This window comes from Trichomycterus rosablanca, chromosome 20 (assembly GCF_030014385.1).
Source record: "Trichomycterus rosablanca isolate fTriRos1 chromosome 20, fTriRos1.hap1, whole genome shotgun sequence".
NCBI classification, from domain to species: domain Eukaryota; kingdom Metazoa; phylum Chordata; class Actinopteri; order Siluriformes; family Trichomycteridae; genus Trichomycterus; species Trichomycterus rosablanca.
This window is the reverse complement of record NC_086007.1, coordinates 10,594,900-10,620,504: the sequence shown is the minus strand read 5'-3', so window position 1 is coordinate 10,620,504 and position 25,605 is coordinate 10,594,900. Positions and strand designations below refer to the sequence as shown.

General features: G+C 39.3%; 1 protein-coding gene and 1 long non-coding RNA gene across 2 annotated transcripts; both read left to right on the top strand.

The window, feature by feature from the left end:
• The first annotated feature begins 4,497 nt into the window (after nucleotides 1-4,497).
• On the top strand, nucleotides 4,498-8,555 carry LOC134334136 (uncharacterized). Its single transcript, XR_010015462.1, has 3 exons — nucleotides 4,498-4,604; nucleotides 8,121-8,221; nucleotides 8,335-8,555. It is a non-coding gene; the product is annotated as an uncharacterized LOC134334136 (long non-coding RNA).
• Nucleotides 8,556-10,367: 1,812 nt separating this feature from the next.
• capns1b (calpain, small subunit 1 b) lies at nucleotides 10,368-23,758 on the top strand. The gene is made up of 11 exons (XM_063016327.1): nucleotides 10,368-10,726; nucleotides 11,171-11,247; nucleotides 11,340-11,376; nucleotides 12,263-12,361; nucleotides 15,613-15,670; nucleotides 16,009-16,073; nucleotides 16,193-16,261; nucleotides 21,656-21,734; nucleotides 22,951-23,067; nucleotides 23,152-23,210; nucleotides 23,301-23,758. The coding sequence occupies exons 2-11, from the start codon at nucleotides 11,201-11,203 to the stop codon at nucleotides 23,325-23,327; spliced, it is 657 nt and encodes a 218-aa protein (XP_062872397.1). The 5' UTR covers nucleotides 10,368-10,726; nucleotides 11,171-11,200; the 3' UTR covers nucleotides 23,328-23,758.
• Nucleotides 23,759-25,605: the final 1,847 nt, after the last annotated feature.

Sequence of the window (25,605 nt, the reverse complement as noted above, 5' to 3'; positions counted from 1 at the left end):
ATTCTCAGCACTGCACTGACACTGACATGGTGGTGGTGTGTTAGTGTGTGTTGTGCTGGTATGAGTGGATAAGACACAGCAATGCTGATGGAGTTTTTAAACACCTCAGTGTCACTCCTGGACTGAGATTAGTCCACCAACCAAAAATATATCCAGCCAACCGTGCCCTGTGGGCAGCGTCCTGTGACCACTGATGAAGGTCTAGAAGATGACCAACTCAAACAGCAGCAATATATGATAATATGAGCGATCGTCTCTGACTCTGACTACATCTACAAGGTTGACCAACTAGGTAGGAGTGGACAGTGAGTGGACACGGTATTTAAAAACTCCAGCAGCGCTGCTGTGTCTTATCCACTCATACCAGCACAACACACACTAACACACCACCACCATGTCATTGTCACTGCAGTGCTGAGAATGATCCACCACCCAAATAATACCTGCTCTGTGGTGGTCCTGTGGGGTCCTGACCATTGCAGCATGAGAACAGCAAGAACAGAACTACAAAGTGCTTCTATATGGTAAGTGGAGCTGATAAAATGGACAGTGAGTGTAGAAACAAGGAAGTGGTTTTAATGTTATGGCTGATCAGTGTATATTACGTCTGGGTGGTATGACCAAAAATTTGTATCACAGTATTTTTTAAGATTCTGACGGTTTCACGGTATGTCACGGTATGTTTTTTTATGACTTGGAATTTTTGATATGTTGGTGGCTTATTCTACTGTCAAAAAGTTTTAATTTCACCATGTATATAATGAAGGTTTTTAGTACTATAAGCTTTGCTCGGCCCCACAAAATAACACAATATATGATGGAATCCGTACGCATAAAACAGTTGCAATAAATAAAATTTTTATTGTTTATTAAATATTTAAGTATTGTACAATTATCCTTAGCTCTCCCTTTAACAAATAAAATGAATGGATAAAATAAAATTGATTGGTTGATGTATTATATTACAATATACAGTGTATCACAAAAGTGAGTACACCCCTCACATTTCTGCAAATATTTCATTATATCTTTTCATGGGACAACACTATAGACATGAAACTTGGATATAACTTAGAGTAGTCAGTGTACAGCTTGTATAGCAGTGTAGATTTACTGTCTTCTGAAAATAACTCAACACACAGCCATTAATGTCTAAATAGCTGGCAACATAAGTGAGTACACCCCACAGTGAACATGTCCAAATTGTGCCCAAATGTGTCGTTGTCCCTCCCTGGTGTCATGTGTCAAGGTCCCAGGTGTAAATGGGGAGCAGGGCTGTTAAATTTGGTGTTTTGGGTACAATTCTCTCATACTGGCCACTGGATATTCAACATGGCACCTCATGGCAAAGAACTCTCTGAGGATGTAAGAAATAGAATTGTTGCTCTCCACAAAGATGGCCTGGGCTATAAGAAGATTGCTAACACCCTGAAACTGAGCTACAGCATGGTGGCCAAGGTCATACAGCGGTTTTCCAGGACAGGTTCCACTCGGAACAGGCTTCGCCAGGGTCGACCAAAGAAGTTGAGTCCACGTGTTCGGCGTCATATCCAGAGGTTGGCTTTAAAAAATAGACACATGAGTGCTGCCAGCATTGCTGCAGAGGTTGAAGACGTGGGAGGTCAGCCTGTCAGTGCTCAGACCATACGCCGCACACTGCATCAACTCGGTCTGCATGGTCGTCATCCCAGAAGGAAGCTGACGCACAAGAAAGCCCGCAAACAGTTTGCTGAAGACAAGCAGTCCAAGAACATGGATTACTGGAATGCCCTGTGGTCTGACGAGACCAAGATAAACTTGTTTGGCTCAGATGGTGTCCAGCATGTGTGGCACAGTCAAGCATGGTGGTGCCTACAGTCAAGCATGGTGGTGGTAGCATCATGGTCTTGGGCTGCATGAGTGTTGCTGGCACTGGGGAGCTGCAGTTCATTGAGGGAAACATGAATTCCAACATGTACTGTGACATTCTGAAACAGAGCATGATCCCCTCCCTTCGAAAACTCACAAGCTGAAGGTAAAGGTGATGGACTAAACCCAATTGAGCACCTGTGGGCATCCTCAAGTGGAAGGTGGAGGAGTTCAAGGTGTCTAACATCCACCAGCTCCGTGATGTCATCATGGAGGAGTGGAAGAGGATTCCAGTAGCAACCTGTGCAGCTCTGGTAAATTCCATGCCCAGGAGGGTTAAGGCAGTGCTGGATAATAATGGTGGTCACACAAAATATTGACACTTTGGGCACAATTTGGACATGTTCACTGTGGGGTGTACTCACTTATGTTGCCAGCCATTTAGACATTAATGGCTGTGTGTTGAGTTATTTTCAGAAGACAGTAAATCTACACTGCTATACAAGCTGTACACTGACTACTCTAAGTTATATCCAAGTTTTATTTCTATAGTGTTGTCCCATGAAAAGATATAATAAAATATTTGCAGAAATGTGAGGGGTGTACTCACTTTTGTGATACACTGTATGTTATACTATTTTTAGAATATCCTAGAGGGCTCTGACATTTCTTAAACCTGTATATCCACACAAATACACCCACTGTCAGAGCCTAAAATATTATAAAAATAATATAACATGTATAATAATATAATACATTATGTGATGTATTAGGGCAGTTGTAGCCTAGTAAGAAGAGCCTAGCCAGTTTGCCACTGTTGGGCCCTTGTGCAAGACCCTTAACCCTCAATTGCTTAGACTGTATACTGTAAGTGGCTTTGGATAAAAGTGTCTGCTAAATGCCGTAAAAGTAAAGTGATGAACTTTATTGATTCATAATTCAAAAATCAACATTTAAATAATAATAATAATAATAAGTTAAACTTATATAGCGCCTTTCTCAATGCTCAAGGACGCTTTACAACATTTTACAATACAATACAATACAATACAATACTTTTACAATACAATACAAAAACTATGAAAAATGCTCAGTAAAGAGAAGTGTTTTAAGCAAAGATTTGAAAATAGTGAGGGAAGACGCAGAGCGGAGAGCCGGAGGAAGGGAATTCCAGAGGCGAGGGGCAGCACAGGTGAATGAACGGCCACCCATAGAAGCCCGCTTGAACCTGGGTACAGCCAATAAGTCAGAGTCAGAGGACCTAAGACTGCGACAGGGAGAGTGATACGTTAGTAAGTCAGCTAAATATACCGGGGCCAGGCCATGTAGCGCTTTAAATGTAAGTATAAGTAATTTATATTTAATTCTCAAAGAGATAGGTAACCAGTGCAGCTTAGCCAGTACAGGTGTAATATGGTCATATTTTTGGGAAAATGTAAGGATCCGAGCAGCAGTATTTTGGATACGTTGGAGAGGGCGGAGGGTTTTGGCAGGAAGCCCATATAAAATTGAATTGCAGTAGTCAAGCCGGGAGGTGACTAGAGCATGGACCAGAGTCTCAGCAGAGTCTTGTGAAAGCAAAGGACGAAGGCGAGAGATATTGCGCAAGTGAAAATAGGCAGATTTGGAGACCGATGCTAAGTGGGAGTCAAAGGAAAGGTGAGAATCGAAAAGGACACCAAGATTACGAGCACAATTTGAGGGACAGATGGCAGTGGAACCAACATTTAACCATAACTGCAGGAATAACTGACCATATCTGCAGTTAAAGGACCTCATTTGCCAAATTAAATATTAAATGGAACTGGCTTCAAGTTGTGGATATTTTATAGTGACTCCACTAAGTAGATGAAATGTTTTGCCCCATTTCATAATCAGAATGTCACATATGTACTGTAATGAAGAACCTGAGCTCATTGATCACTGTTTTCAGTCATCCAATATATAAAATGTTTTCCCTAGTTCATTAATAACATTTCTCATATGCACTGTAATTTATTAATCATTCATTAACCACTGTTTTTCAGTCATCCCAGTGTAGTAACTATTTAACCATCCTGTTGTGTTCGTTTCTCGTCAATTTGACCCAGGGCATGTTTAATTATCCAAAAGTGTCAGAAACCAAAAAATCCCAATAATCATTGTTTATATCTCATTATTAACTCCTTCTGCTTGACTTAATAAGTTAAATCAATGAAGTTTCATACCAAAAAATTATTTTAACAATATCTTTTTAGATTTTGAAACATTAAGACGGGTCAATTTGACTCGTAAACATAACAGGAGGGTTAAACATAGTATTCAAAAACAGCTTGGTCAGTTTGAAATTGCAAATGAACTATTGCAAGCTGTTCATAGTTAGGTTTAAGCATTTTACCACATTTGTGTCTCTAAAATGGTATCAAATGTTTGTCTTAGGAGCTGGCAAGTATAAATGACCTTTCAGTGTGGAAAGTTTCAGAAAATCAGGTTTGCTCTGCATACCAGTAGAACCAGTTTTAATAATTGCTGCTTATGCAAAGTTGCAGCAGTGGAACTGGAAAAAAATGTTAAAACAGGTGTTTAAATGTAAAACTTTATAGTGGTTCTGCGGTGAGCCTCAAGACTTGACACCCTACAAGGTGCTAGACCAGGGCCGGTGTTACGGAGAATTCAGTTCCCCCTGTTTCCCCTTTAACGCGCATGTGCAAAAATCATGACGTTTTTTTCAGTCGCTTCGTTGAGCGTCGGTTTATTTGGAATATGTATTTATAGCGGTATGTTCTTTTCACATTTCATGTTGTATGTTAGGTAGTTTGTGATTAAATACATACTTTAAAGTACTGAGTGAACTACTGTCAGAGGTTTTATTGCTCCACCGCAAGTCAGAGGTTTTCACACTGCTGTCTTCAGCCTTGCTGTCAATCAACTAGAATTAACGTGTCAGATTTATTTGTAAATAAATCCTAATACAGGACATGCTCTTATTCACACACTAGTTTAAGGTTATTCATCTCAGCTGCACTACCATTTACTTTCAATAATAGTTTCATTCATGGTGATCTCTCTCGTTCATTTAAACTTCACAAACTGCATCCATGTGATTTTAAAATTAACAAACAGTATGTAGAACAAGTTTAACCTATAGATCAGTCCATTATACTAACAACACAGGGGGGAACAGATTTACCTGGAGACCTGGGGAATATGGTTCCCCACATGTATATCACTGTGTGTGTAATTATAAAACACTACAGTGATGCTGGTGATGTATTTAACTGTTGTTATTATGTAGAACAAGTTTAACCTATAGACCAGTCCATTATACTAACAACACAGGGGGGAACACATTTACCTGGAGACCTGGAAAAAATGGTTCCCCACATGTATATCACTGTGTGTGTAATTATAAAACACTACAGTGATGCTGGTGATGTATTTAACTGTTGTTATTATGTAGAACAAGTTTAACCTATAGATCAGTCCATTATACTAACAACACAGGGGGGGAACACATTTACCTGGAGACCTGGAAAAAATGGTTCCCCACATGTATATCACTGTGTGTGTAATTATAAAACACTACAGTGATGCTGGTGATGTATTTAACTGTTGTTATTATGTAGAACAAGTTTAACCTATAGATCAGTCCATTATACTAACAACACAGGGGGGAACACATTTACCTGGAGACCTGGAAAAAATGGTTCCCCACATGTATATCACTGTGTGTGTAATTATAAAACACTACAGTGATGCTGGTGATGTATTTAACTGTTGTTATTATGTAGAACAAGTTTAACCTATAGATCAGTCCATTACACTAACAACACAGGGGGGAACACATTTACCTGGAGACCTGGGGAATATGGTTCCCCACATGTATATCACTGTGTGTGTAATTATAAAACACTACAGTGATGCTGGTGATGTATTTAACTGTTGTTATTATGTAGAACAAGTTTAACCTATAGATCAGTCCATTACACTAACAACACAGGGGGGAACACATTTACCTGAAGACCTGGAGAATATGGTTCCCCACATGTATATCACTGTGATGATTCTTTTTTTTTTTTATGCAAACTACAGGCACACACACATTTTAAGAACAAAATATCTGTATTAGAAATTAGTGTTAAACTAAATTATGCATATATTACAATTATGCAAATATATAATAAAGAAATCCACCTCAATGCAAATTAAAACTTAAATACATATTTATAGCTTAATAGAAATATATATATTTTTAAACGAAATAAAATAAAATCTGGGATGGTGCCCTGGGATTGACTAGCATCACATCCATAGTGCACTCCTGCCGTACGTCCAGTTTCCCCAGGAACAGTTCTGGATCCTCCACGGCCATGACCAGGATAAAGCAGTTACTAAACAGAAATGAATGATTAATTTACTATCTACTTTATAAATAAACTAAAAGAGCAACATAAAATAAAATACAGCAACAAGCAAACTTTTTAGAAATAACATCCCAGTTAACCTTGGTCTAATCTTCAGTACATGCCGGACAATGAAGGTCTTCCTCTACTGGTGGGTTGCCAACACATGACTGGTGGTACCAAAGAAATAGTAATAATGCCTTAATTTTATTGGCTTTTTCATTGCACCATGCTATTATATACAGTGTATCACAAAAGTGAGTACACCCCTCACATTTCTGCAAATATTTCATTATATCTTTTCATGGGACAACACTATAGACATGAAACTTGGATATAACTTAGAGTAGTCAGTGTACAACTTGTATAGCAGTGTAGATTTACTGTCTTCTGAAAATAACTCAACACACAGCCATTAATGTCTAAATGGCTGGCAACATAAGTGAGTACACCCCACAGTGAACATGTCCAAATTGTGCCCAAAGTGTCAATATTTTATGTGACCACCATTATTATCCAGCACTGCCTTAACCCTCCTGGGCATGGAATTCACCAGAGCTGCACAGGTTGCTACTGGAATCCTCTTCCACTCCTCCATGATGACATCATGGAGCTGGTGGATGTTAGACACCTTGAACTCCTCCACCTTCCACTTGAGGATGCGCCACAGGTGCTCAATTGGGTTTAGTCCATCACCTTTACCTTCAGCTTCCTCAGCAAGGCAGTTGTCATCTTGGAGGTTGTGTTTGGGGTCGTTATCCTGTTGGAAAACTGCCATGAGGCCCAGTTTTCGAAGGGAGGGGATCATGCTCTGTTTCAGAATGTCACAGTACATGTTGGAATTCATGTTTCCCTCAATGAACTGCAGCTCCCCAGTGCCAGCAGCACTCATGCAGCCCAAGACCATGATGCTACCACCACCATGCTTGACTGTAGGCAAGATACAGTTGTCTTAGTACTTCTCACCAGGGCGCCGCCACACATGCTGGACACCATCTGAGCCAAACAAGTTTATCTTGGTCTCATCAGACCACAGGGCATTCCAGTAATCCATGTTCTTGGACTGCTTGTTTTCAGCAAACTGTTTGCGGGCTTTCTTGTGCGTCAGCTTCCTTCTGGGATGACGACCATGCAGACCGAGTTGATGCAGTGTGCGGCGTATGGTCTGAGCACTGACAGGCTGACCTCCCACGTCTTCAACCTCTGCAGCAATGCTGGCAGCACTCATGTGTCTATTTTTTAAAGCCAACCTCTGGATATGACGCCGAACACGTGGACTCAACTTCTTTGGTCGACCCTGGCGAAGCCTGTTCCGAGTGGAACCTGTCCTGGAAAACCGCTGTATGACCTTGGCCACCATGCTGTAGCTCAGTTTCAGGGCTTCTTATAGCCCAGGCCATCTTTGTGAAGAGCAACAATTCTATTTCTCACATCCTCAGAGAGTTCTTTGCCATGAGGTGCCATGTTGAATATCCAGTGGCCAGTATGAGAGAATTGTACCCAAAACACCAAATTTAACAGCCCTGCTCCCCATTTACACCTGGGACCTTGACACATGACACCAGGGAGGGACAACGACACATTTGGGCACAATTTGGACACAATTTAGACATGTTCACTGTGGGGTGTACTCACTTATGTTGCCAGCTATTTAGACATTAATGGCTGTGTGTTGAGTTATTTTCAGAAGACAGTAAAACTACACTGCTATACAAGCTGTACACTGACTACTCTAAGTTATATCCAAGTTTCATGTCTATAGTGTTGTCCCATGAAAAGATATAATGAAATATTTGCAGAAATGTGAGGGGTGTACTCACTTTTGTGATACACTGTATGTATGTCCTTGACTTTCCCTCTGGGATTAATAAAGTGATCTATCTATTATAGCCTGTGATGGATGTGACAGATGGTACCACCAGTCATGTGTTGGCAACCCACCAGTAGAGGAAGACCTTCATTGTCTGGCATGTACTGAAGATTAGACCAAGGTTAACTGGGATGTTATTTCTAAAAAGTTTGCTTGTTGCTGTATTTTATTTTATGTTGCTCTTTTAGTTTATTTATAAAGTAGATAGTAAATTAATCATTCATTTCTGTTTAGTAACTGCTTTATCCTGGTCATGGCCGTGGAGGATCCAGAACTGTTCCTGGGGAAACTGGACGTACGGCAGGAGTGCACTATGGATGTGATGCTAGTCAATCCCAGGGCACCATCCCAGATTTTATTTTATTTCGTTTAAAAATATATATATTTCTATTAAGCTATAAATATGTATTTAAGTTTTAATTTGCATTGAGGTGGATTTCTTTATTATATATTTGCATAATTGTAATATATGCATAATTTAGTTTAACACTAATTTCTAATACAGATATTTTGTTCTTAAAATGTGTGTGTGCCTGTAGTTTGCATTAAAAAAAAAAAGAATCATCACAGTGATATACATGTGGGGAACCATATTCTCCAGGTCTTCAGGTAAATGTGTTCCCCCCTGTGTTGTTAGTGTAATGGACTGATCTATAGGTTAAACTTGTTCTACATAATAACAACAGTTAAATACATCACCAGCATCACTGTAGTGTTTTATAATTACACACACAGTGATATACATGTGGGGAACCATATTCCCCAGGTCTCCAGGTAAATGTGTTCCCCCCTGTGTTGTTAGTGTAATGGATTGATCTATAGGTTAAACTTGTTCTACATAATAACAACAGTTAAATACATCACCAGCATCACTGTAGTGTTTTATAATTACACACACAGTGATATACATGTGGGGAACCATTTTTTCCAGGTCTCCAGGTAAATGTGTTCCCCCCTGTGTTTTTAGTATAATGGACTGATCTATAGGTTAAACTTGTTCTACATAATAACAACAGTTAAATACATCACCAGCATCACTGTAGTGTTTTATAATTACACACACAGTGATATACATGTGGGGAACCATTTTTTCCAGGTCTCCAGGTAAATGTGTTCCCCCCTGTGTTGTTAGTATAATGGACTGATCTATAGGTTAAACTTGTTCTACATAATAACAACAGTTAAATACATCACCAGCATCACTGTAGTGTTTTATAATTACACACACAGTGATATACATGTGGGGAACCATATTCCCCAGGTCTCCAGGTAAATGTGTTCCCCCCTGTGTTGTTAGTGTAATGGACTGATCTATAGGTTAAACTTGTTCTACATAATAACAACAGTTAAATACATCACCAGCATCACTGTAGTGTTTTATAATTACACACACAGTGATATACATGTGGGGAACCATTTTTTCCAGGTCTCCAGGTAAATGTGTTCCCCCCTGTGTTGTTAGTGTAATGGACTGATCTATAGGTTAAACTTGTTCTACATAATAACAACAGTTAAATACATCACCAGCATCACTGTAGTGTTTTATAATTACACACACAGTGATATACATGTGGGGAACCATTTTTTCCAGGTCTCCAGGTAAATGTGTTCCCCCCTGTGTTGTTAGTATAATGGACTGATCTATAGGTTAAACTTGTTCTACATAATAACAACAGTTAAATACATCACCAGCATCACTGTAGTGTTTTATAATTACACACACAGTGATATACATGTGGGGAACCATATTCCCCAGGTCTCCAGGTAAATGTGTTCCCCCCTGTGTTGTTAGTATAATGGACTGATCTATAGGTTAAACTTGTTCTACATACTGTTTGTTAATTTTAAAATCACATGGATGCAGTTTGTGAAGTTTAAATGAACGAGAGATCACCATGAATGAAACTATTCTTGAAAGTAAATGGTAGTGCAGCTGAGATGAATAACCTTAAACTAGTGTGTGAATAAGAGCATGTCCTGTATTAGGATTTATTTACAAATAAATCTGACACGTTAATTCTAGTTGATTGACAGCAAGGCTGAAGACAGCAGTGTGAAAACCTCTGACTTGCGGTGGAGCAATAAAACCTCTGACAGTAGTTCACTCAGTACTTTAAAGTATGTATTTAATCACAAACTACCTAACATACAACATGAAATGTGAAAAGAACATACCGCTATAAATACATATTCCAAATAAACCGACGCTCAACGAAGCGACTGAAAAAAACGTCATGATTTTTGCACATGCGCGTTAAAGGGGAAACAGGGGGAACTGAATTCTCCGTAACACCGGCGCTAGGGGGGGGCTGCTACGCCCCCCTCCCCTTGGTGAACCAGCGGTCGGTCCCGATTTGGGACCCTGGTGACTCCATCCCACTTTGCCCCCCACTACGACGCACCTGGGTCTTACTACCCCCCCAAGAAAATCGGTCCAGAACCGGGGCTGTGCTAGACTATGGTTAGTCAGTAGTACAGTGTGTAAGACTACACTGTTTCAGGGTGTATGTAGTTGTAGAACGGGTGTGACTCGGTTTTAGGGCGGGGAGAAATTACAACCAGGTCTGATCTGCTAGGGAGGCAGTTTTGCAGTGACTGTTGACGGAACACTTGACCATATCATCATGTAAGTTTTACACTACCTTAACTTACAGTGCACTACAGGTTTTAAATCAAGACTGCTTGTTCGTCGTATTGGGGGTCTTTTTAAAGTAAAATTATATGTTGTATAGGTTTACATTCTTTTAGAATGAGTAGCTGCTGACTTGTAATGTTAGTCGAGCATTTTCAGTACTTCGATGCTTTAAGATTCAATCTGATAAATTCTTATTAAGTGAAAAACAAAAGCAGAAATCATAACGTGTTATTATTATGACGTAACAACTCGACCACACGAACTACTGCAACATATTTTCTTAGCACAGAAACAGGAAATGAAAAATTACAGACTTTAGTTAACTGTAAAAAGAAGCGTTTTGTTTTTAATTATCTAAGTTAACTGCCTGAAACTTTATCAAGCAGATGACTAGGGTTATAAATGTTTAACATTGCTTATTACATTGTTTTAAAGACTTTATACGGCTGTATCTGAACCACCACTATGTTCCTCGCTAAAAGTATCATAGGAGGGATTCTGGATGTCGTGACGTAAGTAAACATTCACCATTTACTTGACTATATTTACTTTAAAACACTTTAAATACATTTATTTGACAATAAATGTTTACCCCTTCCCACAGTAACATCGACCCTGGTCAGTTTGCTCCTTCAGCTCCAGTAAGTCACATTTATTTTTATACAGTTTTTGCTAATCTTCTTGACCTGCATAGTGTATACAAAGCAATGCTGATTAATATTCTCTTTAATCTTAACAAACAAATCATATTAATCGGTTCAACAAATTTATTGATGGATAATATATTGCAAAACAGCAAAATACTGTATTATTCTATAACTGCAATCTTTTAATAATGCCACATGTGCGAAGACATTTCACATAAAAATATAAAGGTCTTGTGTTTTCACGTTTATTAAATGCTTTTTTTTTGTATGTTAAAAATGACCTAATCGCCACTCAGGTGGCGCAGCGGTAAAAACACACGCTGGAACCAGAGCTGGGATCGAATACATCCTATCGAATCTCAGCTGTGCCTGCCGGCTCGGCTGAGCGGCCACATGAACAACGATTGGCCTGTTGTTCGGATATGGGTGGGATTAAGCCAGAAAGGGTATCTCTCTCATAACTAATGCAATTACGACCTCTGCTGGCTGATTGATGGCGCCTGCACAGAGATGAGAAAAGAGTGCTCTCAGGGTGTGTCTCTCTGTACACAGTGCTGAGCTGCACTGCACTCGTCAAAGTATAGGTGATAAGATGCATACGGCATGCTGCCCACGTGTCAGAGGGGACGTGGGTTAGCTTCGTTCTCCTCAATCAGAGCAGGGATCGGCATTGGTGGAGAGGAAGCATGACGCAATCGGGCAATTAGACGCGCTAAAAGGGAGAAAAAAATGACCTAATCAATATCTTACATACTGTTGTATCATGTAAATACATACTGCACATCAACAATTATTGTAAAATATTTTTAAACACCCCACACTTCATCAATAGGTGGTTTCATTTGCAATTACAATTTGTCTTACTTAATTTGTACCCAAGCCTCCTGCCAGAAGACCCACCCATAACCTTAACGCCGCTGTAAACGAGAGCGATGAGGACAGGCAGTTTCGCAAAGTTTTCACGCAACTCGCTGGGGATGTGAGTACTTTACATACATCACACATATATCACACACTGACAAGAATTTATTTTATGAATGTTCATAGTTAAAAGGCCATTGCACATGCCTGGTCTTGCCTGGCACTGGTGGGCCGCAAGTGCACTGAGGTGTTGTCCATACCCACAGGTGATAGAGCTTACCTGCCCACTCATTTTCATGCTTGTAAGAGCAGGTATGACTGTCAGCTAAAACAGAGAATATAAACAATACAGCACAGCATACTGAGCATAACATATAGCTATGAGTTTATGTAGTTTTCATTAGTGTCCATTTGACAAGGTTTAGTGCTCTTTCTGTTTGAGTTTGGAATACTTGTTTATATTAGTTTCTGTTTGTATGTTTACTCCTGAAACAAAGGGAGTGGCTCAAGCATGTAAAATCTCATTGACTTTTGCGGTTAGGAGGCTTGACTGGTTTCTCCTCTTTTGCACATTCCTTTGTCATGATAATAGGGGGTGTGAGTATGTGATAAGGCACGGGTATGGGATTTATTTTACTAATAAAAGCATGAGCATTTTGTTGATTGTACTGTACCAAGTGTTTAGCATAGCTCTTATTCATTTTAATGTGGCACATTTTCTATCAGAAAGTACAGGTCCTTGATAGATAAGGATTTTGGTAGTCAGTACAAATACTGGTCAAAATTGAAGGTCCTTAGTACCTTAGTAACACAATTGAAAATTAAAGCAGTAACAAATTGAAAATTAAAATTATATAAACGTTTAGTACATTAAGTTAGAGTAAGTAAAAGAAACATTTCCTCGTAGCCTTTAAACAGTGCTTTAAATAGAAAGTATATTATGTACTGTGAATGCTTAATACTAGGGCTGTCGAAGTTAACGCGATAATAACGCATTAACGCGATTTCACTTTAACGCGATTAAAAAAAATAGTGCCGCAAATTCTAGTTCATGTTGAGACTTGACTGGTAGAACAAACGTTTTAATGTCGGACTTGCCACCGTTTTTCATTTGCGGTTTGTTACCATAATGTAACCGAGCGTTGTAGTGATGCACTTGCTTAATAAAGAAATAAATACACGCTATATTCACAAGTTGTCGGGAGCAGAACACTTTTATTAACTTATTCTGTTACGGTACCAAATACCGGAAAGCTGAGTCAAGCACGTTAGTCCATGAACTATGGAAGCCCCAAAGGGTCAAAACACACTCACTTCGTGTAGAAACGTCCATCAAACCATTGTCACAATACAACCACAGACAAGTCTGTTACAATAACTACGCCTTATCCCACCTAACGCACCGCTGATCTACAATGTTTGCTGATGGAGAAATTCTAAACTACAATCTGACATTTACTGCCTAGTATGTGAGTGAATAAAACTCCCTTACAGTTTTCTCTTGTCCCAGCAGTTTTTAACATCAGTACATTTAGCATAAAATGTGTTCACCATTTTAATTGTAACATTTCACTTAAAAATCCTTGTTTTCTATAACATTTACACAGATTTTTTTTTATGCGATTAATCGCGATTAACTATATGAAATTCTGAGATTAATCGCGATTAAAATTTTTAATCGTTTGACAGCCCTACTTAATACCAGTATTTCTTGAAGGCCAAAAGGTGGTGGACACCTGATTATGTGCTTTTTGGACATCCAAAACCATACACGGAGTTGACCTTACTTTTGAGGCTATAACACCCACCACTTTTTAGAAAGGCCTTTCACAAGATTTTGGAGTATGTCTATGGGAAATTGGCTAGCGGAGAAGTAATACACATTGGGTTGGTTTCACAGACAGGGATTAAGCCTAGTCCTAGACTACACAGCATTTTGAATTCTCCATTTAAAGCAAAATGTAGTCCTGGACTAGCCTTAATCCCTGTCTGGGAAACCAACCCTAAGTGTCTAAACATATTAAATAGCTCTAGTTTTTCTTTGTATACCTACATCCTGTGCTAACTGGGTATGCATGCCTAAAAAGAACTACTGCATTTGATACACTATACCAGCAATCCACAACCTTTTTTGCACCACGGACCGGTTTCATATAAGATATAATTTCACGGACCGGCGGTGGCAGGGGAATTAAAAATAGAATTACTATAGAATTGAAAATCAGTGTGAATCCTAAGCTTTTTTTCATTGCAATGAGATGCTGCTCCCACCTAGTGGTGATTGGAGACAATAACACCGGAAGAGCATTGAAAGCGACCTCAAATTATTTATTCTTTCTGTGCGGCCCGGTAATAAATGACCCATGGACCAGTACCGGTCCGTGGCCCGGTGGTTGGGGATCACTGCACTATACCATGTTAGTATCATTGCAGTGCTAAAAATCGTCCACCACCCAATTAACATTTGGACAGTGGTGGTCCTGTGGGGGCTCCTTTTTTATAAATGGATGGAATAGAGGGGGTGACAAAGTGTACAGAGCAACAGCTGGGCTGTAGTCAGTAATTATTTACCCAAAAAGGGCATCTATATGAGTGGCTCAGCTCATAAAATTGGTAATGTACAAACCCCATTCCCCAAATTTAGGACATTTTGAAAAATCGAATCTCAGCTTTGCTACCGGCAGGCTGGGCGCCTACACGGACAATGATTGACTGGTCCTTCAGGGTTGGATGCCGGAGGGGATTCCTCATAACTGATGCAATGAACTATGGCGCCTTTATCAGAGGTGAGGGATGATGAGGATCAGTGCGTGACTCTTCGTGTGCAAGACTGAGCTCCATATGGACTTCAAGTCTTCAAGCCGGTGAAAAGTGTGTCAGGAGTGAAAGTCAGCAACAGTAAAGAGGAAGCAAAATGCAGTTGGTTAATTGGACACAACTAGATTGTGGGTAAAATCTGTAAATTTTTAACTCTCCTACACCATTTTTGGATCAGACAATCGGACACTAGACAGTTGTGTCTGTGCACACACCTGACCGGCCGATAGCACAGCTGAGATTCAAACACCATATCTTGTGTTTACAAGATAATGAACCATTAATGCCTGCAGCATGGGTTTCTTGGTACCGTTGATGCAGAGGTGTATATTGGGATTTCTGAGAGACATATGCTGCCATAAAGGCAACATCAGTTCTATGTACATGGTTATTTCAACAAGACAATGTCAAGCCACATATGTTATGAAGTTAAGAATAATAATTAAGAAGTTGTCATTAATTTAAGCCCATATTTTGCTAATTCACTGTGTAAGTGGTCAGCCATTTAGTCTGTGTTCTCGCCTTTGGGTTTAACTCTTGTTTTACTTCTAGGACATGGAAGTTAGTTCTACAGAACTGATGAACATTCTTAACAAGATTGTGATCAAACGTAAGCATGAGTAACTTGTCTTTATCTCTAAATATTGGATCATTTAATTACAGAGAAATATAACTGCCGATTACAAAGTTAAATGAACAAGTTTTATTTTACACAACTCAAGAACATGTATGCTTTGATGCTTAGACCTGTAAAAACATCATTGCCCAAGCATTTAAAAAAGTTGGGTGTGTGTATGTAATGTCAGTATAAAGCCAGTAATAGTTGCAAAATTAAAAACAAGATCATTATGGCATGTTGTGTATACTAGTGTTGCAGCAGAGCTATGTATTAAAATTAGTTTCAGTTACTGTGGCTAAATGTAATGACTCTATGTCCCCCACCTACAGACGGTGACCTAAAGACTGATGGTTTCTCCATTGAGTCTTGCAGGAGCATGGTGGCCGTAATGGATGTATCCTTTTCACAAGAGCGCTGGATTGTGAATAAAGATTGTAGTGTTTTTTTTTGGCTTAGGTTTAGTTTTGTTTTGAGAAGTATGGCTATTCTTTTTCCTTAATTCTCATCAAACAGTCTGACAGCTCTGGAAAGTTGGGCTTTACAGAGTTCAGATACCTGTGGAACAACATCAAGAAGTGGCAGGTAAGACAGCTGTCCAAATATGTTATTCATTTTTATTTTAAATTGTTAAAGCTAGCTGAATAGGAATATCTGTTGATAATTTAAACTTTATTTATTAAGTAGTTATGACTAAGCAAAATAAGTACAGTTGTACCTTGTAACTCGACGTCCCCTAAACTCGAAATCTTTGAAACTCGACGCCCTTCGTTGAGAAATTTGTACCCTTAAACTCGATGTTTACCTTAAACTTGAAGTGTGTACGACCGCCGCTTTGCTCCACGTCTCAATGATAATGAGTCAAATCTGCATTTGTGTGGAATAGCGGTCAAATTCACTCTAAAAGCTCCACATTTATCTGTGTTTAGGTGGGTTTTTCTCCTGTGTCACTTTTAAACTTGTGTTATAGCTCGGAGTTCTGAGAAATTGTAAGAATCAGCTTTTCCGAGAGTCTAAAACGCTTAGCATTAAAAAAAAGCTTAATGTGTCTTAATTAGGGCTGTCGAAGTTAACGCGATAATAACGCATTAACGCGATTTCACTTTAACGCGATTAAAAAAAATAGTGCCGTTAACGCAAATTCTAGTTCATGTTGAGACTTGACTGGTAGAACAAACGTTTTAATGTCGGACTTGCCACCGTTTTTCATTTGCGGTTTGTTACCATAATGTAACCGAGCGTTGTAGTGATGCACTTGCTTAATAAAGAAATAAATACACGCTATATTCACAAGTTGTCGGGAGCAGAACACTTTTATTAACTTATTCTGTTACGGTACCAAATACCGGAAAGCTGAGTCAAGCACGTTAGTCCATGAACTATGGAAGCCCCAAAGGGTCAAAACACACTCACTTCGTGTAGAAACGTCCATCAAACCATTGTCACAATACAACCACAGAAAAGTCTGTTACAATAACTACGCCTTATCCCACCTAAAGCACCGCTGATCTACAATGTTTGCTGATGGAGAAATTCTAAACTACAATCTGACATTTACTGCCTAGTATGTGAGTGAATAAAACTCCCTTACAGTTTTCTCTTGTCCCAGCAGTTTTTAACATCAGTACATTTAGCATAAAATGTGTTCACCATTTTAATTGTAACATTTCACTTAAAAATCCTTGTTTTCTATAACATTTACACAGATTTTTTTTAATGCGATTAATCGCGATTAACTATATGAAATTCTGAGATTAATCGCGATTACAATTTTTTATCGTTTGACAGCCCTAGTCTTAATGTATTAAAAGAACGACATAGGAAAACTAAACCTCTCTTAATTATTACTGCTCGTAAGTTCTCTCCACTAATGAAATTCCTCACTCGTTTTAGTACAGTAAGTCATGTTAAGCTTTTTGCACCGGCACACTCCATAGGAAATAACGGAACATCAGCACAAAACGGTTTTGCCACTTCTCACGTGAATGCGCCTTTACTGAACTTGCTAAGGAATACAGTATTCCAAGATCAAGCATCTCCACGATTAAGAAGCATAAGAAAACAATAAAAAACTAAAGGTAAACTGCAGGTAACTAAAGGTAAAAGGTTTTATTGTATTTTTATTAATTATTTTTAACTGTTGTTAAACAATTGTATTTCAGTGTTTTATATTATATTTGTGTGATTCTTAGTGTATAAGTGTCAAAAACAACCCCATTGTTTTACATAAGCCTAAAATATATGCAGTTCCACGGAACCATGGAACACATTAACAGGTTTCCCATACATCCTTATGGGAAAAAATACCTTAAAACTCAACGCCTTAAAAACTCGACACCAGTCCCAGAACTAATTGATGTTGAGTTTCAAGGTACCACTGTACTATCATTTCAAAGCATATGAAATACAATACTTATTGGAATTATGTAACACTGCTTTAGGTTGACACAGTTAAAGATTATGACCATCTTTTGGCATATTTAGTAATAATTTACATATAATATAAGAATAATAAAATGCATTAGCACCAAGATTGGTATGTAACCAAAATCCTTACTAATTTTAAACGTTGCTTTGTGGTTGTACAAACCACTCTTCTTGTTTCCATTATTACGCAATAAACATGCAGTTCAACGGTTCTACCAGCAGGTGGCAGACAATGAATTAAGTAGTGTTACTGTTGATCTGGATGATCTACTGTAGTGTAATCTACCATCTGTGGGAAAGCAGTATATTTGCATTTCCTCCTGCAGAGAATCTTGCAGTAAATATTTTTATTGTATTTAAATGTATTTTATTTTAATGAGGTGGGAAAATGTAGAAGTTTAAATTTAGCACCTTAGCCTAGTGGTTGAGGTACTGGACTAATAATTAAAAGGCTGCTGGTTCAAGCCCCACCACTGCCAGGTTGCCACTTAACCCTTGGCAACTTAACCCTTAATTGCTTAGACAATATACTGTAATAGTAATGTAAGTCGCTTTGGATAAAAGTGTCTGCTAAATGCCGAAAATGTAGAATGTAAATGTATTGCTCACGGAACAATAAAGGTGCTAAAGCAAGGTCTTAAATTACCAGTTATAAATCAATTAATTTATTATAAAATAATGATAAAATATTAAGTATAGCAGGGAAGTAGACTGGATAAAAATACTGGGACACTCTGTCATCCGGCAGGCTGGGCGGCTACATGAACAACGATTGGTTGTTGTTTGTACAGGATAGGAGCCAGAGCAGGGACCTCATAACTGATGCAATTATGACCACTGCTGGCTGATTGATGGCCCCTGCACAGAGTAGAGAAATAATTCATTGATCGTGGTGTGGCTCTCCGTACACAAAGCTGATCCGCATATGAACTCGCCTCGTGCAGGTGAAAACATGCAGTCGGCTACTGCACACATCATTTACATTTTTGGCATTTAGCAGACGCTTTTTTATTGCGTAGTGCTGAGGTGCATAATGTATAAAATCACCAATGCTCTGCTGACTCCTCTGCAGCAAACTTCCTCTGTCATTGACATTAGCATGGAGGCTTCTTGTCATGGGTTTCCATGGCCAGGCAGCTTCATGCAAGCCTCTGGAACATTGGAAACATGTTCCAAAATAGCAAAACGTTTTATGAGCTTAAAACTTTACAGTTTAAGGAAGGCCCTGTTCTGTTCTAGCATTGTCAGTGCACAAAGCAAGGTCAATAAAGGCATGACTGGGTGAGTTTGGTGTGAAAGAACTTGACTGGCTCACACAGAGTTCACCTCAACCCCATCGAATCATCCACCTTCGGGACTTTGACCTATACCAGAGATGGCAAGCCAGGCCCCCTCACCCAGCATCAGTGTCTGACCTCACAGATGCTCTCCTGGATGAATGGACTATTTTAAATGAATAGGCAAATCTTGTAGAAAGCCTTCCCAGAGAAGTGGAAGCTGTTATAGCTGCAAAGGGGGAACCAGGTCCATATTAATGCTAGGGCTGCAACTAACGATTATTTTAGTAGTCGACTAATCTGACGATTATTTTTTCGATTAGTCGACTAGTCAACGATTATTTATGTCATACCCTCCATATCTGCCTTAACATAACAAAACTCTGTTGTGTTATTTAAGTTCCAATATCAAATTAAAATAATGACCCATGAAACATGAATATGAAACTTAAGCTTGATAGTTTAATTAAATATACTTGAAACATTAATACACAATCACAATAAAAAAATTCAATGAAATAAGAAAGCTTTGGACAGCATTAGAAACTGTTATGTTTCAGAAGTTATCACTCTGGAAGTCAAAAACATTTATAACATGTGGTTGAGAAACATGTGAATGCTGTCTGTGAAGACCTCAGCCATTTGAGGGGTGCATGAACCTCTTCTCATCCACACTTCATTGCTTAGTGCTATTAATAGAAAGAGCAAAAGAGAAAGCTGTATTAATTATCACAAACTGAAGGCTATGTATCATAGTTTATTACAAATAGTAGTAGTAGTAGTAGTAGAACTTTATTGTCACTATACATTTTTAGTGTACTGGCTATGCCAACTAAACCATAACAGGTTAAATATCTTAACTGAATTATCTGCTGAGCTAACTAGCTACTATTAAGTGGAGGAGGCTTATTATTTAGAATGAATGCTCTCATTAACAAGAGCAAAAAATATGGAAGACGAGACAGGGTAACGTTAGGCTATAATGTTAAGTTATATAACATTACTCATATAAATTACTGATTAACTATTGCACTTAATGCGTTAGCTAGCTAACGAACCTGAAAAATAGCGATCTCTTAGGAAGTTTTCCGACAAGTACTCTAGCATTAACAAACATTAACTACATTGGTTAAAGCACAAAGCGGTGTAAAAACTTACCGGAATAACGCTGGTCATCACGGCTGCAGGGTGCTTGCGTTTCACCGTGTTGCTGGCGTGAAACCACAACTCTGCTTTGTAGTTCATAAACTCCCCGCTGCGCCATGGAAGCGATGCTGCGCCCCCTGCAGTTCCTTTAGTGCGTTGCAATAATAACGACGCGTCGACAATGAAATTCCACGTCGACAAATTTTTATAGTCGACGTTATCGATTATGTCGACTAATCGTTGTAGCCCTATTTAATGCCTAGGGATTTAAAATGGGATGTCATAAAAGCTCCTGGAGGTGTAATGTGTCCGAAAGTTGTCCGAATTTTTTTGTCCATATAGTGTGTATTGGACCTGATAAGAAAATATGGGAAAACAGAAAAAAATTACATTGTAGTAATTTAAAGATTTTATATTTGTTTGTTTGTTTTTTAGGATTTCTTTGGTTACATTCATGACAGCAACGGTAGTTACTCGTTACACAAGATTAATCAGTTCACAAGTTTATATCGATCACAGTCATGGACAATTTAGTCTCCAATTCACCTCACTTGCATGTCTTTGGACTGTGGGAGGAAACCGGAGCACCCGGAGGAAACCCATGCGGACACGGGGAGAACATGCAAACTCCACACAGAAAGGACCCGGACCCCCACCTGGTGATCGAACCCAGGTCCTTCTTGCTGTGAGGCGACAGTGCTACCCATTAAGCCACCGTGCCGCGCATTTTTATATTTGCATGTACTTGAGTATTACCCTGCCCACAATACAAACACAACTTGTAAAAGAGCCACACTACTCTCCTTTATATATGGTTTAACAGCACATTTAGCCACAGTGACTGCAAAGAGTAAATATAGGTGTGGAGTAACTTGTTATTTTTACTGCTTCTCATGGTGACATTTTCTCCCATATTTACTTTGTCAGTTGCCCTAAAATGAGGCATTAATACACACTGTTCATGCATTACAAAGGAGTTTTCTTCATGGTCATGGTATTAATTAAATTAGTAATTAATACTTAATATTATATTTGTACTGTAGACTACATGCAACACACCACACATTGTATTTGCTATAGAATTTAAATTAAACACTAATAAGGTTTACATTGGTTTTGTTTGTTACAGGGCATTTATAAGAATTATGATTCAGACCGATCTGGAACGATTGGGGCCAGTGAGCTGCCAGGCGCATTCACAGCAGCAGGTTAGTATGGCATCACACCACTCCACTAAAATGTGGTCCCACCCAGAGAAGAGTGCACAAAAATCAAAAGGCTGATATCAATTTGTCTTATTATTATTACTATTGTTGTTACTGTTGTTGTTATTATTAATTCCCTCTAAGAATAAATAATATAGTGTGACTGTGGCTTTATTACCCAGATCAATTATGATTCAGTGTCAAAATTTCAACTAAGTGCACCCAGGTGGCACAGCGGGATATTCCGCCAGCACACCAGCACTGAGATTCTGAACTCCTCAGTTCGAAACTCGGTGTTGCCACCGGCTGGGTGCCATCTGGCGGGCATAATTGGCAATGCCTGCAGCAGATACTAATTGGCCACCGTATCTGCAGGGTGGGGGCCGGACTATGTGTGGGTGGGTTGTTCTTCATACACTGTGTAAGGACCCTGATTGACGGAAGAGACGTCTGTGCAGAATGCAGGGGCAAGAAGAGGAGGGCTGTATACGTAACGGAAGAGGCGTGTGCAGTGACATGCTCTCCTCTGATGCAATCGGGTATCCCTCAGCAGTGGAAGACAAATTGAGTGTGCTAAATCGGGAGGAAAAAAAAAAATCTTAATGCTATGGACATCAACATGCAAGGTGTAGTTTTGTCAACACGCAAGGTGTAAGTCCTAATCATGACTAAATATCATAAACTTACTGGCTGCTCAGTGGAGCTCTTCATAGCTAAGCAGAATTACAGTTCTGCAATTTGATTGGCTCTTCAGTGAAGTGGAGCTTTGGAGTTCTATACCTGGACCCTTCTGGATAATCCCCATTCTTGGAAAAAACCTAAAATGAGAGGAGCCCTGTACAAGTTGGGGGCAGCTATAACAGGAGCAAAGCAGCCACACCACCCACTGATGCAGCCTACGTCCAGTGTGGATCCGTCTGTGGGGTGCTGCTCAGAAAGATGCTGTCACCCCGTCTCTATAGAGCAGTTAAACCATGATGGTCAAGCACCAGCTGAGAAAGATTAAAGGATGTCGACATAGGAGCTGGCAGAAATAAAAGTACTGGCCTTTCAGAGCATGTGATTTAAAGGGCTCTACCAGCTGCAGCGAATTAACGCTGGTGATACACAGAGAGATGATCCTTGCATCCTGCCGGCCATAATAGCATGGCAGGTGGGCATGATTCTGTAACACACAGCCCCTCCCGATCTCTTATTATTCACAATGCTCTTTCCTTAGGGTTTCCTCTTAATGAGCAGCTCTGCCAGATGATCATTCGCAGATACAGTGAGGAAAATGGCAACATGGACTTTGACAACTTCATTGGCTGTCTAGTGCGACTGGATGCGATGTGCCGTAAGTCTTCTGGTCTGTGAAATGCAGTCGATTCTGGTCTTCTTAAAATGTAACTGACTTACTATCATTTTTACGTATTTGTAGGTGCTTTCAAGACACTTGACAGGAACAACACAGGTTCTGTTAAAGTCAACGTTAAGGAGGTATGAGGCATTTTTTATTAAAGGGTCATGCTAGTTTGTGCTTTTTAGCTCAGCCTCTTATTAACTTTTATTCCTGCTTTATATCCATAGTGGCTACAGCTGACCATGTATTCCTAAAGAGTTACCAGAAATCTTCATCATTTTGGCTAAGCATGTGATTATTTTTTACTAGATGTTATTGGCCTATTGTAAGTAATGGCCATCAATCGTGAAAGTGTCGTTTATATCGAGGAATTGATTAAACAGCATGTTAATGCTAGCAGCAGTATAAATGATGCAGTATTTTCCCAAGAGAGGGCACATTTGTGATTGTATAATGCTAAATAAAAGTGCTTGGTGTTACGCTTTGTAGTTAAACGAGACCATTCAGCAGCTGTAAAGCTGGGTTAAGGGTTACTGAAGCATGAGTGCAATTCAGGACTACAGTGAGTTAAATGGGAAGTTGGAAATCTTGTAAACCAATTGGGCCATCAGCCCTTATTTTAAACTGTAAGTAATTTTATGCACTGCATTGTATTAAACCAATAAACATGTTTGCTTATCGACAATACTGTGGTACTTTTTAAGCAAGTGTCAGTAAACTAAGGTATCCAGGGGTGACCCATGTGCACACCAGGATCCTTATGGACATAGGAGTCTAGGTTTGCACCCAGCTCTTTATTACTCTGGAGCTATGCCATACCCCCACTTTTTTACTGTGTCACAGGCATATTAGACTAAATATTTTTTTTTAAATAATGCGGTAATGCGGTCACTTCACCAGACCATTGTGGTGAAGAGAGAGCTGAGCCGCAAAGCTTTCAATTTATCGGTCGATCTTTGTCCCTATCCTCACTTATGGTCACGAGCTTTGGGTAATGACCGAAAGAACGAGCTTGCGGAAACAAGCGGCCGAAATTAGCTTTCTCCGGCAGGTTGCTGGGCATACACTCTGTGATCGGGTGAGGAGCTCGGAGTAGAACCACTGCTCCTTCGCGTGGAGAGGAGCCAACTGAGGTGGTTCGGGCATCTGATAAGGATGCCTCCTGGACGCCTCCCTTTGGAGGTACACCAGGCACGGCCGACCGGGAAAAGGCCCCGGGGTCGACCCAGGACCCGCTAGAGGGATTACATCTCCCAGGTGGCATGGGAACGCCTAGGGATCCCACCAGAGGAGCTGGTAGAAGCGGCAGGGGAGAGAGATACCTGGGACTTTTTGCTTGCACTGTTGCCACCGCAACCCTGAATGGATAAGCGGAACAGATGATGATGATGATAAAAAAAAATCCAGATTTAGCCAATAACACAGGAGTCTAGATTTATGCAGCAATCAGATTTGAAGCCCACCCCTAAACATCATGATCTGATTTTTATCTGACATTCTGAAGTTTGTTCGTGTTTTTATTTTTACAACTGCATACATTTTTTTAGTTAAAATATGGGGAGTGTCTGGACATGCTAAACAGGTTCCAGAGCTTTGTAGAGGATGATATAGTACCCAGGAACTTTAGCTGCAGAACCTGTCTTGTGATCTGGGTACAGGACTATCAACGTGGTAAAACATTGAGTACATTTTTGCCATGCCAATATTATTAGAATATTAGACAGCTTGTTGTGCAATGGGAAAACTGATCTTTTGCCCGGATCTGTAAAAAAGCACAAGGTGTCTCAGTCGCTGTCAGATTAATTTGTAAGGTCATCTGTTATTCAAAACCAACCCAAGAACATAAATAATGAGAAGAGATCACTGTTCTATGTCATTTTTATAATATTACTCAAAGTAGACCTATTAGTATAAGCATTGTGAAGTTACCAACTGTAGTAATGTCTAATTTCATAATCACTAACAATGAACCAGGAGGCCATGCCACAAAGTTAGATGGCAACTTAGAACTTTACCCCAATTAGGTAATAATCTATTTTATGTATATTTCCAACTTTGCCACTTTTATCAATTTTAAACTAAACAAAAGACCTGATTTTAATGATTAGGAGGTGTGTCCCAATACTTTCATCCATATAGTGTAGGTCAGCATATTGGGACACATCAGCTGTCCTCTGCATACAAGTGCCATGCTTGTAAATTATGTCTACTAGAGAGATGCACTAGTCCATTTTATATTCTCATTATTAGATTACTTATCTGTACTTACCATTTTATTTCATTTTGTTTAGGCTATTAATTTTAAATTGATGTTAAAACTTTTTACATCTGAAATTAGTAATAAAATAAGCAAGGTTTTTTTTTTAATGTTTTACTCATCTGAACACAAAGTTAAAGGTGAAGCAAGAAAATGTTGTTAGAACGTAATGTTAGCAGCAGCCAATTCATATAAGAATGTTAGCTGAGTATTCCTTACAAGTTCTTTACATAGTTTTGTTTTCAGCTGTAACAAATGAACATGTCTGAACTGGT